The sequence below is a fragment of the Somniosus microcephalus genome, chromosome 5 (genome assembly GCF_052327205.1).
Source record: "Somniosus microcephalus isolate GS21.2 chromosome 5, FLI_Smic_1.0, whole genome shotgun sequence".
NCBI classification, from domain to species: Eukaryota; Metazoa; Chordata; class Chondrichthyes; order Squaliformes; family Somniosidae; genus Somniosus; species Somniosus microcephalus.
The window spans coordinates 94,316,873-94,335,537 of record NC_140991.1 but is presented as its reverse complement, the minus strand read 5'-3'; the positions used below and the strand labels follow the sequence as shown (position 1 = coordinate 94,335,537).

The 18,665-nt window shown below is 45.0% G+C and overlaps 1 protein-coding gene across 1 annotated transcript in view; it reads left to right on the top strand.

Moving 5' to 3' along the window:
- LOC147117214 (voltage-gated delayed rectifier potassium channel KCNH8-like) overlaps nt 1-18,665 on the top strand; it is a 139,392-nt gene that overhangs the window by 595 nt on the left and 120,132 nt on the right. The window contains exon 2 of the mRNA XM_085989349.1: nt 1,567-1,781. Coding sequence (XP_085845475.1) covers nt 1,567-1,781 — 215 coding nt within the window. The remainder of the gene's footprint in view (nt 1-1,566; nt 1,782-18,665) is intronic.

Here is an 18,665-nt window from a genome sequence, read left to right as displayed (position 1 = left end):
GGAGCTGGGGGAGTGAAGGGAATTGGAGCCTTCTGCTGAGATAGCACCAACATCCACTGTCCAAGCCTTCCCCCTTCTCCTGGCCTCGCTACCACCCTGCCCATAGCTCTTAGGGTTGTCAGATCCCAATATAGGATTGGCACAGCACATTGTAGACATTATTTCCAGCCTTGTATTAGCTACCTTTTCTATGAGCCTGTCCATGGAGGCTGCCACAGTACAGCCGAGAGTACTGTGCACCTGAATTAAAGGATTAAAGGTGGCATATTAGACTTTGCATAGTGCATCACTTCACACTTCTCCGCATTGAACTCCATTTGCCATGCTTTTGCCCATTGCACCATCCTGTCTATGTCATCCTGAAGCCTATAACTATCCTCATCACTATCTACTACTTCGCTAAGTTTCGAATCATCTGCAAACTTTATAATGCTGCTCCCTACACCCGAGTCTATGTTGCTTCATAAAAATTGGAAAGAGTACTGGATCCAAAACTGACCCTTGGGGAAGACCACTACAAACCCCCTCCCAGTCTGAAAAACATCCATCCACCACCACCTTTTTCTTCCAGGATGACAACAGGACGATATTGTTTTTCCATTTGCATTAAGAATTAGCAGTGACTGTGAGTGTGGTGTTAAGTTGCTGCTCTTTCGTGCATTACATCCTTACATTGGCTTGTGTAGCATTTCCATGGGCTCATGACCAGGAAGCCTTTCCTAAGTGGGCATGAGACTGTACCATGCTTGCAAGATGTTTTAACACCAAGTAAAGAACAGTGAGTAACAGGAAGCACTGGGTTGTTGCCATAGGGCAAACAAACAAATGTGTAAAAGCTCACACTTATTTCCCTGCTCCTGGTGAGGTCCTTGGCACCGTGCTGACACTGTTGATGGCCTCATGTGTGTCATTGCTTTCAGGATCTTCATTCCAAGGCAGTGAAACAGTGCAGGCCTCCCTTTGCTCCGCTTCCTGCAACAGCCGCTCAATGGCCTCATCAACCAAGCAGGGCGCCTTTATCCAGGCCTTACTTGCATTCTGAATGATTTGACGCTTGTTTTATCCACTCCTGCCACAAAATCGTCCTCCTTAGCACTGCCAATTGTAAAACTATCCACTGGCACAAAGAATTTCACTGAAGCACTCCAGGATATTTCCTCACAATCTGTGGGCTTAAAGCATGTTCACCCAGCTTCCAAAACGTTCACTCAGCCTCAGTGTTCACCAATACCTCAAGAGGTTCTCCCAAGGCCCCAAGATGAAACGGCTCCCTGCTTAAAGATCCGCAGCTTTGCTTTAAAATTCTGGACGGTCATCGCGGCACCTGATAGGCGATCGCCCATATAACTTCCAGGGGATGCAAGTTAGGCCCAAGGTGAAATCCAGGTGCACATACAGATGTCAGGTGCAATGGTATTTTTTGTGTGCTGCCCATGCATTGCACTAGTTTCCATGAGACCCAGGAAAATCAGCCTTAGTTTGTCATATTGATGCAATATGTTTGAACCCCAGTTCTCTATTCTTTGCAAAATGTTATGCTGATCTGTCTTGCTTATTGTATTACAGGTAAAGGTGATCTGATTGGTGCAAATCTCGCAAATAAAGATCAAGTTATCAAAACCAACGCAGACGTTAAAGCTCTAACCTACTGCGACCTTCAGTGTATTAATCTGAAAGGTCTCTATGAGGTGCTGGAGCTGTACCCAGAATACTCTCATAAGTTCAAAGAGGACATTCATCAAAATCTCACCTATAACCTCAGAGAGGGTCATGAAAGCGATGTAAGTACAGTAACCACGTATTCTATTTATTGTCACGCTATGAAGATTATGCAAATTTAGACCAGTTTAAATTACTAATCGAATTTTAAAACACTAAACAGATTTTCAGCTTGCGACTGTAGCCTCAGAGTATTTTCCTCCCCATGAGCTAGAGTTACTATTTGCACCATAGAAGAAAGGGGTTAACTCTCAGAGTGTTACTATGCCTGACTTTAGCCACATAAACCCTCTGGTATTTTCACTGTGTTACTGCTATGACAGAATTCAAATTTTGTGTTTTTATTTGGTGCTATTAGTCATGTTGCACATTATATTTACACCACCCATCCACGTACATATCTTTATAAATTTCAATGCCATTTCTATTTTCCTCAATTTTTTTGCACTTTTTTTTCCCTCCTCTCCCCTCCTGAAATAATGTATTGAAAAATTAATTCAATGTTAATAACACTCAGATGTAGATTTAATGCTGCTTGTAAACTGGGAGACACCACAATGGATGAAGTAACTTATTACAATCAACAACAGTTCACTCAGCGCTTCATCCAAGAAATTCACCTCCCAAGAAAAATTAGTCGACTTTTGTTCTCAGTACAATCAAATCTGGATCAAGTCTTCACTCGTTTGTGTTCCGATGGTCTTCAAAGGGAAACATTAGGGTCAAATTTTCTTTGTTAATTATGCCGCTAAACTGGCTAAATCTGGGCAGATGCAGGGGCGGGGCGGATGTCAGGCAGATTCTGCTGACTCATCACCAGCCGATGCCACTCAGTGATTTTCCGACAGAACTGGCGTCTGGTATGTATCGTCCAACTATTTATGAACATATGACAGGATGACATCATTGGATGTATTTCCCATCATTTTTGCATTCGCAACGCTGTTATTGAGATCTGCTTTCCATTCATTTGACAATGTCTGTGGAACTGTCCACCAGCAAGCAGTCAATGCCTGCAGGAGGGGAGAGGAGGGCAAAAAAACAGTGCAAGAAAACTGAGGAAAATGAACCGGGTGAACCTGTGGAATTCTCTACCACAGAAGGCAGTTGAGGCCAATTCATTAAATATATTCAAGAAGGAGTTAGATATATTTCTCAAGGCTAAAGGGATCAAGAGATATGGGGAGAAAGCAGGGACAGGGTGATGTAATAAAACTCACTACGCATCTGGTTTAAGTATAAAGCAAGGCTTTAATCAACTTGTTTCAGAACATGGAGGTCTAGTTGTACTTCACTAGTTCCTGTCTTGCAAAATGTCCCTGGCAAGCTGGGCCCACGCCCAAGTATTTATACTCCTTGGACGGCGCCACCAGCTGGCCGTCCAGCGTTATTTCATGAGTAGTTTCTTAATGATGATGAGATTTATAACACAGGGTACTGAGTTTGGATGATCAGCCATGATCTCATTGAATGGCGGAGCAGGCTCGAGGGGCCGAATGGCCTACTCCTGCTCCTATCTTCTATGTTTCTATATTTCTAAAATAGAAATGGCATTGAAATTTATAAGGATTCATACATAGCTGGGGGGTGTAAATATTATGTGGAACACTATAGTTTCAGCCCTTTTGGAATACTTTCTATGGAATGTAACTAGTCAAGGTTGAACAATGTTATATTGATACCCTAGATTTGTGATTGGATCATCTGTGAGGTCATGTAGTACTTTGCATTGGCTGAAGTTAATAATGAGAGATTATTTCCATTGCTTGATGCAAGGAATGACCTAATTCTAGCATGCAGTGGAAGGGTTTCTAGTGTCTGTATGTGTAGTCACATTTCTGTTTGTGGGACCTTGCTGTGTGCAAATTAGCTGCCGCCTGTTACAACAGTGACTGCACTTCAAAATCACTTAATTAGCTGTAAAGCGCTTTAGGACGTCCTGAGGTTGTGACAGGCACGATATAAATGCAAGTTATTTCTTTCCTTTCAGTAAATGACCAGTGGTTGCTCAACAAGCACATGGCAAAATGGATTTCTGGAACCTTCTATCACTGTTGAATTATCAACCATGAAGTTAAATGAAAACTTCGAGTCATTTACCCTTAAAGTACTGGGGTCAGCATTCTTCAGCTATCCCATTCATTCCCCAGAGCAGAGTTAACTCTCTCTCATCAAAAAACATTCACACTGCCTCCTGATTTTTCACTGAATGGGGTAGAAATTGGTCCTCATTGTACCCATTTTACAGGCATAAAACAAATGCAATTTTGGGGTGCAAGGTTCTGCACCCCAAGGATTCCCCCAAAAAACGCCGAGCTAAAATTGGGTTGGCCACTTTTTCAGGTGTCCAGGGCAGCCGCTGAAAACAGGTGTTGGATCCCTTGCATGTGCTAATGAAAGGCCTTGCACCTGTTTAAGGACCCTTGCAATAAAGTCAGCTGGCCTGGTTTTCAGGCTGTGGGTGCAGCCTAGCCAACAGCCGCTCCTCATGGCTCCACAGTACTTCCGGCAGTCACGGCTGGCCACGATCGGCCCCCATCCTGCTGTCCCTCCCCCGCCACACCAACCCCGGGACTTAGCCGAGGGCTGCTGACAGCGAGGCAGGTGGCCTGAATTTGAATGTTTCTGTCGGGCGAGCTGTCTGCGGATGCCCGCCAGGCTCTGCCAGCTCACCCCGAATATTTAGATGAGGCCCTCCCTCTTCGGGTGCAGGGAAAGATCCCAGCTGTGCATTTTCTGCCCCTACATGAGTAAGAATTTCCCAGCAACAAGTGCAAAAGTCTGACAAAAGTTATGGAGCACCGAGTGCTGTCAGACTGATAATCACGTGGTATTTTACTTTTAGGTCATAAGTGACTTATGGCCTTGATTTTAAAAGCCCCCACCCCCCCCAACCAATGGGTGGAAGAGATTGGGGGTTAAAATATGAATAACGTGGAACCCGAGCCCATTCCCACCCCTTTAAAATTTAAAGTGCTGAAATCAGACCATGGATGAGGCTCCCGCAAAAGGCAGGTGGGGGCCTAATTAATATATCAAAGTCGCGGCCCAATGACATCATCAGCGGCATAACTTAAATTTAATAGTAAGTGAGGGAGAGGCCTGACCTGTGCGTTTACTGGCACCTGGTCCAAGGTAGGTGGTGCTGGCTCCTCAAGGCAAGTGGCACTTTTAGCATTCCTTGTAGGCCAGGAGGAGCAAGAGTGCTCCCCCACGGCCCCTCAAGGAAGCCTTTGGCCTCCCCCAACCCCGATCTCCAGCCTCCACCCAGTCCTCCTGATCAGCAACCTCCCCATCCCCAACCATCCCGATCCCCAGCCTCCACCCAGCCCTCCTGATTACCAGCCTCCCCACCCCTCACCATCCCGATCACCAGCCTCCACCCAACCCTCCCGATCGCCAGCCTCCCCACCCCCCACCATCCCGATCTCCAGCCTCCACCCAACCATCCCGATCTCCAGCCTCCACCCAGCCCTCCTGATCACCAGCCTCCCCATCCCCAACCATCCTGATCTCCAGCTTCCACCCAACCCTCCCGATCTCCCCCCACCCCCCACTGTCCCTGGCTATGGCCCCCTGCTGCTACAATATGCTAATGAGTCCCTGCCATTATGATGGGCAGGGCCTCCATGCCCCTGGCTTGTGCCGGGTTCTTCGGCCAATTGTGGCCTGCACCGTACCCTCCCCGGCTCCCCATTAATATTGGGGCCATAGTTTTCAAGGTCATGATAGGAATTGGCAAAACTGATCTAAGCAAATTGTTCACTATATGTTAGGGTTCATTACAGAGACATAAATTCAAAATTAAGAAGTCAGGCAGAACATTTTCACCTAAAGGGTAGAATAAATTCCCAGGGATTAGTGGTTAAAATGGAATTTGTTAAGAATGGATGCTCCCCCCTACCGAAGCGCCACTTATATACCTTTAATCCCACCCCTGCAACCTTTGAACCTGGCCAGCAGCAAGGGAGAGCAGCAGCAGCACCAAGGCTGCCAAGGGCAGCACTAAAGCTGGTTTCTCAAAATATATCAGATTCCCCTCACCCTGACAAATCCATCTCATGCAAATTCTCCCCCTCAAAATGAACACTCCAATCCAACAAAACAAAATTGCCCTTGAAATAATTTCACCCTATTGTCTGGGCAAGCGCTGACCCCAAAATCAATCCACAGCCAATCTTAACCCTCAACCAAACCCTAATCGGGAAGGTTTTATTCCAGAACAGACTCATTTTGTTACACCAGGAGCAGCAACAAAGGGGCAGGATTTAGTGGCAAGTTGGAAGCGTTCAGTAGCAAGATGAGCAGTGATAGTTAAAAAACTCATCAAAGGTTAAACATGTAAACTTGCCTGCACTAGTAAAGAGAAAGCACTAGTCTGGGAGTATGATGCCATCAGGAGAATCAGAAACAATACAAATGCGCAGAAATCTTTGCTTAATGACAATTGAGATCCAATGGCCATTGAAATCTTGTGAGAAACTCAAGAACCAGTACTATGAAGAACCAGAACTGTGTACGCCATTCATGCTGACTGCGCAAGGGCCAATTGCATGTGTTTTGGGAGAAAGGATATGATGAGAAGGTGGGTGAGTGATGTTGATCTCTGAACAATAATTGGTGGGTTTTATGTTTTTTTTCCCTTTGCTTAAAGATTCTTATACTCTTTACTGTTACTTACCATATTAAAATGTAGTAAAATACTACTCATTCCAGTCATCTTTCAGTAACTTATAACTTGTAAAACAAAAGTATATAATTCTCAACTATTTACAATATATCAATTTTAGGGTCCAAGGCCCTAAAAAACCCAGGGCCAATAAGGGAAAGAATACGCTGGAAAATTCCTTCCCCCTCCCCCACCCCTTAGGCAATCAAAACCAGCCCAGGAGATCAGTTGGACCAAGTATTGCCGATAAAGACACTTACCTTCTGTATGATGCACTCTCTGCCCCAGTCAGGAACCAGTCCAGCTCCCTCTTAAAGGCAGAGAGTCAGCACCCACCATCCAGCCAGCAGTGTATTCCAGGAGCTCACAATTCACTGGGAAAAGAAAAACCATCTAACATTGAGTCTATACCTACTCTTACGTCGTTTAAATTCATGTCCCCTAGTCCTCCCCAATCTGTAAACTGGAATAATCTATCAATAGGGATGCTATCCAGCCTGTTCATTATTTTATACACCTCTATCAGGTCTCTATCAGGCCACTATATCACCCACCATGTCGGGGTACCAAAACTGGGCACAGTACTCTAGATGCAGTCTGACTAGCGATCAGTATAGTGTCAAAATAGTTTACACAAGATGGTCCTATTAATACAACCCAATACCCTGTTAGCTTTAGCTACAGTTTCTCTCCATTGACCATGGACCTTTAGTGATCTGTGCACAATAAATCCAAGATCTTTTTCTCTCTCATCCTCTTTCAGTATAGTTCCCTGCAAATGTTACATGTATTCTTGTTGGTCCTACCAACATGCATGGCGTTATATTTATCTAAATTAAATGCCATTTGCCATTGTGTGGCCCATGCCCCTTGTACTGCTCTCGCTAGACGTGCTCTTATCTAGTTATCCAGCAAGTTAAACACTTATTCAAATAATTCCTTGAGAAGCCGGTTTGTTGTTTTGAAGCTTTACTTGAACAAATTTATGAAACTGTAAACAAAGACAAAGTATGTTTTGTACATAGAACTGAGTACTATACATTAGATATTACATAAGATATATACATATTTATAACAATAGAATAGGCTAATTGTATAACTAACTAACATTTGAGCTGGACTTCTGTAAATACCAACTACTAACTTTTTATAAACAAAGTATTGTCAAATACTACACTGACAAAGTTGCTATCATGTTAACAAACAAAGATACTCACAGATATTGCGCCTGGCCTAACATATGAGATGAGATTACACAGGATTGAGATTCTCACATGGAATTCTCCATTACTCTGCCAGGTTCTTTCTGGGAAACTACTTCCGGGGTGAAACAGGAAGAAAGGTCAACTGACCTCTGCTGTATACTAACACTGCTAACACAATAACCACCACCAGAGGGTGCTATCTGCATGTGATAAGTCCAGAACACCCCTAGCACACCTAATTCTTATTGGATTTGATTCACTCCCCTACCATCTTAACACTTGTGCAGATTTTGGTGTCATCTGCAAACTTACTTACCATACTCCCAATACCACTGTCCAGGTCATAAGAGTAGAGGGCCTAGGGCCAATCCCTGGGGGACAGCACTAGTAGCATGTCTCCAAGGTGAACCATATCTTTTAACTACAACTTTTTGGCTATGGGATTGGAGCCAATTCCTACTCCAGCATTTCAAATTTCTACTGATATCACAAGATTCTATCCTGTGAAGTAACCTAGGGTGCGGTATCTTATCAAAGGCTTTCTGAAAGTCCAGGGAGACAGAGTCTGCCAGATTTCCCTCATCCACTACCTTAGTGACTTCCACAAAAAAGCCTATAGAATATTTTAAGCAGGATCTTTTTTTTCCAGAAGCCAATTTGTGGATTTCTAATGGCTCCTTCCCTATCCCAGTGATCATAAAAGGCATCATAAAGGGATTTTAGAATTCAGCAAAGGAGGACCAAGAAATTAATAAAGGAAGGGAAAATAGAATATGCAAGTAAACTAGCAAGAGACAAAAGCAGACTGTAAAAGCTTCTATAGGTATGTAAAAAGGAAAAGATTAGCGAAAGTAAATGTGGGTCTCTTACAGTCTGAGACAGGACAAGCTATAATGGGGAATAAGGAAATGACAGAGAAATTAAACAAATACTTTGGCCGCGATCTTACCTGAAGAGGTGAGTTGGGAGCAGGTCAGCTGATTTGTGGGTTCCGATCCTGCCCCCAACGACACCCGACGCACAGATGCTATTTTGCATCAATTGGGCTTATTAAGCATGCCCTGTGGGCTTGCCAGCCAATTAAGAGAAAGCCAGTGTTAGGTGACATCAGTTGATGACGCGGCATCTGCTGGTTTTCTTAAAGGGGACACGCTTATTTTTGTTTGACAGATGATTTTTCAGTGTTTGACAGCATTGAGGTGCTGCAAACACTGCCAATCACTGTACAAAGGTGAGCCCTTGCACTCAGGCTCTCCAGAGACTCTCCTTAGGATAAAACAGATGGCAGCTGCAGGTGAGGTTACAGAAGCGATCTGTCACTGGTTAGAGGGATTCTCCCAATGAGCTGGGACTACACAGACACTTCAAATCTTATTACAGTAAACTCTTGTTTAAACGGCACTTTATCATCCGGAATACTTTAATAACCGGCAAAATAGATATATCTCAATGCAAAACAACACCTCAATAACCGGTAATCTTGCCGAATCCATCCAGCACTCATTTTGCCGAGTCCGAGACTCCCACGGTGGCCAAGTTAGTCAGTGGTGATGGTGAGTGGAAAAGCAGCACCGTGGTAGGTATAGCTCTCTGTTATCCAGAATTTTTTTTTCAACCGGCATCATCCTGGTCCCATAGGTGCCGGATAAGAAAGAGTTTACTGTACCTACAGAAAAGTCTATTACGTTAAAAATGATTTTCCCAGCATTTCCTTACCTCTGAAACTCACCAGTGTACCATTGGATCCTTCACACCACTTCTGCAGCTGTCATCAATGAAGAAACATTAGAGTAGATTCACAACACGCCACACTTCCCTGGTGTGGTGTCCAGACATTGGGAAGCCCGCAGTCGACCTGGCAAAATTTGAAAAAGCCTCTTAACTGCCTGTTAACTACCTGTTAACAAGCAGTTAAGTGGCTATAATCCTCTTCCCGGCTGCTAGGAGTTGGGTCCCTGCGCAAATCAGGGACCTGACTCCCGGGAAGGTTGATTGGAGGCGGGTTGGAAGCGGGTTCGGGACCCGCTGCCAATCTTTTAAATTTTGCCAGCAGTCCCACCTCCAAACTCGACCCCTGACCACCGGCAAAATCGAAACCTTTGGGCTCGAATTTCACAGGGCTGTGGAGGCGGGAATGGAGGCATCTGGGGTGTTAAAATTGCAAAAAGCGGCGGGTGGGCCCAACCCCGCCTCCATCCCACCTCCAAGCAATTTTCAAGAAATCGTGTTTACTGCTCCCGTCTCCGTCCCGCCTCCAAGTTGCGGAATAGGCCCTTAAGGCCCTTAACAAGCACTAAATTGCCTCTATTATCCCATTTTGAAAGGCCTTTGTGATTTTAACCCTTTTCCCACATGAAACACGCCTGTTCTGAAACACGATGGTGAAACCTGGTGGGAGCACAATTGGATTGCTGACTATTAGCTGCAGCCCCACCACTAAATAGGATATTTGATCAGCCATCATTTGCAGGTGGCAGGACTTTGTTGTCTCAGGTCTGGAGGAACTTTTAGAAGGCATAACCACAGCTGTGGAAGTTTGGAGCCTGACACCCATCTCCAGTGTGACCTCCTGGGAAACCCCTCTCACCACCTTCACTGAGCACTTCCTCAACTGAGGCATACAGCAACTAATCCTAAGCCCTCAATGTGGAAGTCCCATTAGCGAAATGACACACACCACAACTGCAACAGTAGCCATCAGATTTTTTTATTTACGGTAGCCATCTGATGGCTTTTTAATATTAAACATCAAATTTCACCCAAGTGACTACCCTTGTGACTATTTGCGCAGTATCTTTCTCTTACGCGTGCTCCTATGTGGTGCTTCCCCTGTGGCTTCAGCAGATGTGGAGGCCCCTTGCTCACTTTCTTGCTGCTCCAGTTTCGACACCTTTGGCGGGCGTCCTCCGGGGTTGCGAACATGTGAGGGCTCGCCAACAGTCTGCTGCTCCTGCGGCTGTGCAGGGGTTGATACGCCGATCTCAGTTGGGTGTGGACTCTGGTGGAGCTCTGACTGAGAGCTCTGCAGTGGCATGGAAGTGTGAGCGCTTGGAGAGGAGCCCCCACTTCCTTGATGTCTGCCACTAACTTCCCTCTTATGGGTCAGGTCCCCCTCAGCGCTTGCAAGTGGCTTGAGAGCACCTTGCTGCACATCAGGGGGGCCATGGGGACCCGTATCTACACTGGCAGACCTACTCAGAAGGACTTCCAACAAGGTCTGGTTTCTCTGTTCAATAGATGACCATCGCTCCTTCAGAGATGTCATTCTATTCAGAATACTCGCCATGTTTTCTGCACTCTGGCGACTTATCACCTCCATGGAGATTGCCATCTTTTCCATGGTGATGCGTTCATGCGCCAATGACTCCACAAAGGCTCTGCTCATGTTCGCAATGGACTCCTCCATTCGCTCCACATTCGCAGCAACCCTGGAGACAAAATCTGCCAGAGACTCCTGCATCTGTTCCTGGAGTTCCAGCACCGCTGATCTTGTGGATGGACCCAGAGGCAGAGGGTCGACATGCAGCTGAGCCAAGCTGGCAGAGTCCTGTGCCCTCCGACGAGGACTGTCCACTGCTGTCCCTGTCTCCACCATCTGCTGATGCTCACTTGTGAGCTGTGATACACCAAGTGACAACACTACTCTATCTGGCGAAGGTCCCACTGAGGTGTGATCGTCTGCGCTGGTGCTAGGTGCGCTTAATTCTGCTGATGCTGCGCCCTCAGAGGTTGCAGCTTCCTCTGAGGAGTCTGGATGCTCAGGCTCTTCCTCCTGGCTAGTGGGGACGGGTGCTGTCGATGGTCCTGTGGGGAGTAAAGAAAAGAGTCAGAGATGTGATGCCAAGGTTACATGCACATTGCATATTGCAGATAATCATAAGTCCATCTGTTAGAGCTTCAGAATCATTATCAGCAACTCATGCAATCTCAATGAGAGAGATGGAAAACTATTCTGTCACCAGCTTGCTGTGATGCACCCGTTTGTCCATCCCCGACTTGCGCATTGTCCTTCACTCCCACGATCTCCAGGACCGCTTCCTACCAGGGGGTGAGCTGGGCTACTGAGGGTGGCCCTCCTCCTGTCCTCACTCTTTCTCTCTTATTGTGAGCTCTCTTTTCCTGCAATGAGGGAGACAAGTGGAGCTTGAGTGAGAATGAAGGAGTGAGTGTAGAGAATCCATAGCATAGATGCTTAGAAGGAGACAAAGATGGAGTGAGGTGGCCCTCCCTGTGTTTTGTAAGTTGCTTTCATAGCATCACAGTGATAGGGAGTGTGAGGGCTGCATAGTCGAATAGTTAGGTGAATGTGACCATAGAGAGAGAGGGAATGGGTAAGGGTGCATGGATGTCAGTGTCAAGTGGGATGTGGAGAAAGAGATTGCTAAAGCTGAGTGCTGGTGAGGAGAGGCAATGGGGATCAGATTGAGGGTGATGGGAAATTCATACTCACTTTTCCAGTGCGTAGAAGGTCATGAAATCTCTTCCTGCACTGAAGCAGGTTCTGCGGGTTACTGACAATGAGTTGACCTCCTCTGCCACCTGGATCCACACAGCCTTAGTCTGCTGGGGTGGCTTCTTCCTCCCTGAAGAAGGGAAGAGAGCACCTCTTTATGTGCTCTTGCTCCCTCTACCAAAGCCTGCAGGGCAACGTCATCGAACCTGGGAGCAGACCTGGGGCTCTGGCTAGCCATTCTTCCTCCAGGACCCTCTCACTGCAAAGGCCAAAAGATTGGCAGTCTGCAGAAGAAGCAAGGCTTGTTGCAGACCTTAAATGCAGCAGCAATGATGACGTCATCGGAGGTGACTTTCAGATTGGAAAAACTCATTAGCCATGGGTTCCCACACGTTGGAACAAAATTGGCCAATTAAGTTAAAATCGCATCATTCTCCCACATCGTTTTAGATTTGGGTGGCTAACACGAAATGCGGATTACACGACCTCAGCCCACCCCTGAATCAAAATCCAGCCCATGGTTTCTGGACCTCTTTGGCTGTACTGCTGGCTAAAACACTGTGCACTCTGCACTGTGCATTTCAGCCCCCTCATATTTTTTCTCGCTTTTACCCTGATATGGCTGGTCTCTCTAAGTTTTTTTTAAAAATCTTGCTGCATCAGCCCTTCACCTAAATTTTGAATAACAAACACACGATATATTATGATATATACATGATGGGGTTTCTATCCACATCTACCTTGAGATCTTAAACCTTACATTTTAGAAGTAAAATATGAGTGATTATGCAAGCTTGCACCCTCCACTAAAGCTTGCAGGGCAACGTCATCAAACCTGGGAGCAGACCTAGGTCTCTCGCTGGTCATTCTGCCTCCAGGTCCCTCTAACATGGAAGGCCAAAAGGTTGGCAGTCTGCAGAAGAAGCAAGGCTTGTTGCAGACCTTAAATGCAGCAGCAATGATGACGTCATCGGAGGCGAGTTTCAGACTGAAAAATCTAATTGGGCCATGGGTTCCCACACGCTGGAACTCAATTGCCCACTTAAGTTAAAATCGCATCATTCTCCCACATCGATTTAGACTCGGGTGGCTAACACAAAAAGCGGATTACACGACCCCAGCTTGCCCCAGTAACAAAATCGAGCCCTTTGTGTCTGTCTTCACGGAAGAAGACACAAAAAACTTCATGGAAATAATAGAGAACCAAGGCTCTAGCGAGAATTAGTATTAATAAAAAAAATAGTACTGGATAAATTAATGGGACTAAAAGCCAATAAATACCCTGGACCTGATGGCCTACATCCTAGGTTTTTGAAAGAGGTGGCGATAGAAATAGTGGATGCATTGGTTGTCATTTTCCAAAATTCCATTAAATCTGGAACGGTTCCCACGGTTTGGAAGGTAGCAAATATAACCCCACTATTTAAGAAAGGAAAGAGAGAGAAAACGGGGAACAACAGACCAGTTAGCCTGACATCAGTAGTAGGGAAAATGCTAGAATCTATTATTAAGGACGTGGTAACAGGACACTTCGAAAATAATAATAGGATTGGGCAGAGTCAACATGGATTTATGAAAGAGAAATCGTGTTTGACAAATCCGTTAGAGGTTTTTGAGGTTGTAACTAGCAGAATAGATAAGGGGGAACCAGTGGATGTCGTGTATTTGGATTTTCAGGAGGCATTTGATAAGGTACCACACAAGAGGTTATTAAACAAAATTAGGGCTCATGCAATTGGGGGTAATATACTAGCATGGATTGAGGATTAGTTAATGGACAGAAAGCAGAGAGTAGGAATAAACAAGTCATTTTCGGGTTGGCAGGCTGTAACTAGTAGGGTACTGCAAGGATCAGTGCTTGGGCCTCAGCTATTCACAATCTACATCAATGATTTGGATAAGGGGACCAAATGTAATATATCCAAGTTTGCTGATGATACAAAGCTGGATGGGAATGTAAGTTGTGAGGAGGATGCAAGGAGGCTTCAAGGGGATATAGACAGACTAATTGAGTGGGCAATAACATGGCAAATGGAATATAGCATGGAGAAATGTGAAGTTATACACTTTGATAGGAAAAATAGAAAAGCAGCGTATTTTTTAAATGTTGAGAGATTAGGAAATGTTGGTGTTCAGAGGGACCTGTGTGTCCTTGTACACGAATCACTGAAAGTTAACATACAGGTACAGCAAGCAATTAGGAAAGCAAATGGTATGTTGGCCTTTATTACAAGAGGATTTGAGTATAAGAGTAAAGATGTCTTACTGCAATTATAAAGGGCCCTGGTGAGACCACACCTGGAGTATTGTGATGATCGCATAATACTGCAGATGTTGGAAATCCGAAATAACAACAGAAAATGCTGGAAAAACTCAGCAGGTCAGGCAACATCCATGGAGAGAAATTTGAGTTGACGTTTCGGGTCGAACCCTTCTTCAAAACTGGAAAGAAAAGAAAATAGATCGAAGGCAGGGCTGCGATCGGACAAAAGAAGTGAAAGAAACAAAAGAGCTAGACGAGATGGTAATAGGCTGAGATTAGGTGTAAAGTATACTGTCAGGGCAAGAGATAGCTGCCAGGTGTGAGAGAGAAACAAAAGGAAAGGGGGGGGGGAAAGGAGTGGAAAAATTTCAAGAAAAAATGTGTAATAGGGGCCGAGGTTATGATCTGAAATTGTTGAACTCGATATTGAGTCCGGAAGGCTGCAGAGTGCCTAATCGGAAGATGAGGTGCTGTTCCTCGAGTTTACGTTGAGCTTCTATGGAACAATACAAGAACACCCCCTTTCAGGTGAAACAGCGGTTTACTTGTACTTCTCGCAATCTAGTATACTGTATTTGCTGCTCACGATGCGGTCTACTCTACATTGGGGAGACCAAACGCAGATTGGGTAACTGCTTTGCGGAACACCTCCGTTCAGTCCGTAAGGGTGACCCCGAGCTTCCGGTCGCCTGTCATTTTAATTCACCGCTCCATTCCCACTCGGACCTCACCGTCATTGGCCTCTTGTATTGTTCCACGGAAGCTCAACGTAAACTCGAGGAACAGCACCTCATCTTCCGATTAGGCACTCTGCAGCCTTCCGGACTCAATATCGAGTTCAACAATTTCAGATCATAACCTCGGCCCCTATTACACATTTTTTCTTGTAATTTTTCCACTCCTTTCCCCCCCCGCCCCCTTTACTTTTGTTTCTCTCTCACACCTGGCAGCTATCTCTTGCCCTGCCAGTACACTTTACACCTAATCTCAGCCTATTACCATCTCGTCTAGCTCTTTTGTTTCTTTCACTTCTTTTGTCCGATCGCAGCCCTGCCTTCGATCTATTTTCTTTTCTTTCCAGTTTTGAAGAAGGGTTCGACCCAAAACGTCAACTCAAATTTCTCTCCACGGATGTTGCCTGACCTGCTGAGTTTTTCCAGCATTTTCTGTTGTTATCCTGGAGTATTGTGTACAGTTTTGGTCTCCTTACCTAAGGAAGGATATACTAATCATAGAGGGAGCACAATGAAGGTTCACCAGACTGGTTCCTGGGATGGGGGGATTGTCCTATGAGCAGAGATTGAGTAGACTAGGCCTATAGTCTCTAGAGTTTAGAAGAATGAAAGGTGATCTGATTGAAACATTCAAAATTCTTACAGGGCTTGGCAGGGTAGATGCAAGGAGGATGTTTCTGCTGGCTGGGGAGTCTAGAACCGGGGTCATAGTCTCAGAATAAGGGGTCGGCCAATTGGAACTGAGATGAGGAGATATTTCTTCACTCAGGGGGTGATGAATCTTTGGAATTCTCTACTCCGAAGGGCTGTGGAGGCTCAGTCATGGAGTATATTGAAGACAGAGATCGATAGATTTTTGAATATTAAGGGAATCAAGGGATATGGGAATACAATCAACATCCAGGGGTATTCAATATTCAGGAAGGACAGGCAAAAAGGAAAAGGAGGTGGGGTAGCATCACTGGTTAAAGAGGAGATTAACACAATAGTAAGGAAGGATATTAGCTCTCATGATGTGGAATCTGTATGGGTAGAGCTGAGAAACACCAAGGGGTAGAAAACGTTTGTGGGAGTTGTATACAGACCCCCAAACAGTAATGCTGAGGTTGGGGTTGGCATTCAACGGGAAATTAGAGATGCGTGCAATAAGGGCACAGCAGTTATCATGGGTGACTTTAATCTACATATAGATTGGGCTAACCAAATTAGTAACAATACTGTGGAGGAGGAATTCCTAGAGTGTATACGGGATGGTTTCCTGCACCAATATGTCGAGGAACCAACTAGAGATCAGGCCATCTTAGACTGGGTATTATGTAATGAGAAAGGATTAATTAGCAATTTTGTTGTGCAAGGCCCCTTGGGGCGGAGCGATCATAATATGATAGAATTCTTCATTAAGATGGAGAGTGAAGTAGTTGACTCAGAGACTAGGGTCCTGAATTTAAATAAAGGAAACTACGATGGAATGAGGTGTGAGTTGGCAAGGATGGATTGAGGAATGTTACTTAAAGGGTCGACGGTGGGTAGGCAATGGTAAACATTTAAAGATCGCATGGATGATCTACAGAATTTGTTCATCCCTGTCTGGCATAAAAATGAAACATAAAAGGTGGCTCAACCATGGGTAACAAGGGAAATTAGGGATAGCATAAGATCCAAGGAGAGGACATATAAATTGGCCAGAAAAAGCAGTAAACCTGAGGATTTGGAGCAGTTTAGGATTCAGCAAAGGAGGACAAAGGGATTAATTATGAGGGGGGAAATAGAGTATGAGAGTAAGCTTGCAGGGAACATAAAAACTGACTGTAAAAGCTTCTATAGATATGTGAAGAGAAAAAGATTGTTGAAATCAAGCATAGGTCCCTTGCAGTCAGAATCAGGGAAATTTATAATGGGAAACAAGGAAATGGCAGACCAATTAAATACATACTTTGGTTCTGTCTTCACAAAGAAGGATGCAAATAACCTCCCAGAGATGTCGGGGAACATAGGGTCTAATGAGAGTGAGGAACTGATTGAAATCAGTATTTGTAGGGAAATGGTATTAGGGAAATTGACGGGATTGAAGGCCGATAAATCCCCAGGGCCTGATAATCTACATCCTAGGGTACTTAAGTAAGTGGCCCTAGATATAGTAGATGCATTGCTGGTCATCTTCCAGAACTCGATAGACTCTGGAACAGTTCCCATGGATTGGAGGGTAGCTAATGTAACCCCACTATTTAAAAAAGGTGGTTGTGAGAAAACGGGGAATTATAGACCGGTAAGCCTGACATCGGTAGTGGGGAAAATGCTAGAGTCCATTCTAAAAGATGTAATAGCAGAGCACTTGGAAAACAGTGACAGGATTGGACAAAGTCAACATGGATTTACAAAAGGTAAATCATGCTTGACTAATCTACTGGAATTTTTTGAGGATGTAACTGGTAGAATAGATAAGGGAGAACCAGTGGATGTGGTGTATTTGGACTTTCAGAAGGCTTTCAATAAGGTCCTGCATAAGAGATTAGCGCGCAAAGTTAAAGCACATGGGATGGGGGTAAGGTATTGACTTGGATAGAGAACTGGTTGGCAGAAAGGAAGCCAAGAGTTGGAATAAACGGGTCTTTTTCCAAATGGCAGGCAGTGACTAGAGGGCTACCGCAGGGATCGGTGCTAGGACCCCAGCTTTTCACAATATATATTAATGATCTAGATGAGGGAACTAGATGTAATATCTCCAAATTTGCAGACGACACAAAGCTGGGTGGGCATGTGTGCTGTGAGGAGGATGCTGAGAAACTGCAGGATGATTTGGACAGGTTGGGTGATTGGGCAGATGCATGGCAGGTGCAGTATAATGTGGATAAATGCGAGGTTATCCACTTTTTTAGAAAAAGCAGAAAGACAAATTATTATCTGAACGGCAATAGATTGGGAAAAGGGGAAGTGCGACAAGACCTGGGTGTCCTTGTGCACCAGTCGCTGAAGGTAAGCATGCAGGTGCAGCAGGCGGTTAAGAAGGCAAATGGTATGTTGGCCTTCATAGCGAGAGGATTCGAGTACAGGAGCAAGGATGTCTTGCTGCAGTTGTACAGGGCCTTGGTGAGACCACACCTTGAGTATTATGTGCAGTTTTGGTCACCTTATCTGTGGAAGGATGTTCTTGCCATAGAGGGAGTGCAGCGACGATTCACCAGACTGATACCTGGGATGGCAGGAATGACGTATGAAGAGAGATTGGGTCGATTGGGCTTATATTCGCTAGAGTTTAGAAGAATGAGAGGGGATCTCATTGAAACTTATAAAATTCTAACAGGACTAGACAGACTAGATGCAGGAAGGATGTTCCCGATGGTGGGGGAGTCCAGAGCCAGGGGTCAGGTGTAAGGGTAAGGGGTAAGCCATTTTGGACTGAGATGAGGAGGAATTTCTTCACCCAGAGAGTGGTGAACCTGTGGAATTCTCTACCACAAAAGGCAGTTGAGGCCAATTCATTAAATATATTCAAGAAGGGGTTAGATATATTTCTTAAGGCTAAAGGAATCAAGGGATATGGGGAGAAAGCAGGGACCGGGTACTGAATTTGGATGATCAGCCATGATCTCATTAAATGGCGGAGCTGGCTCGAGGGGCCGAA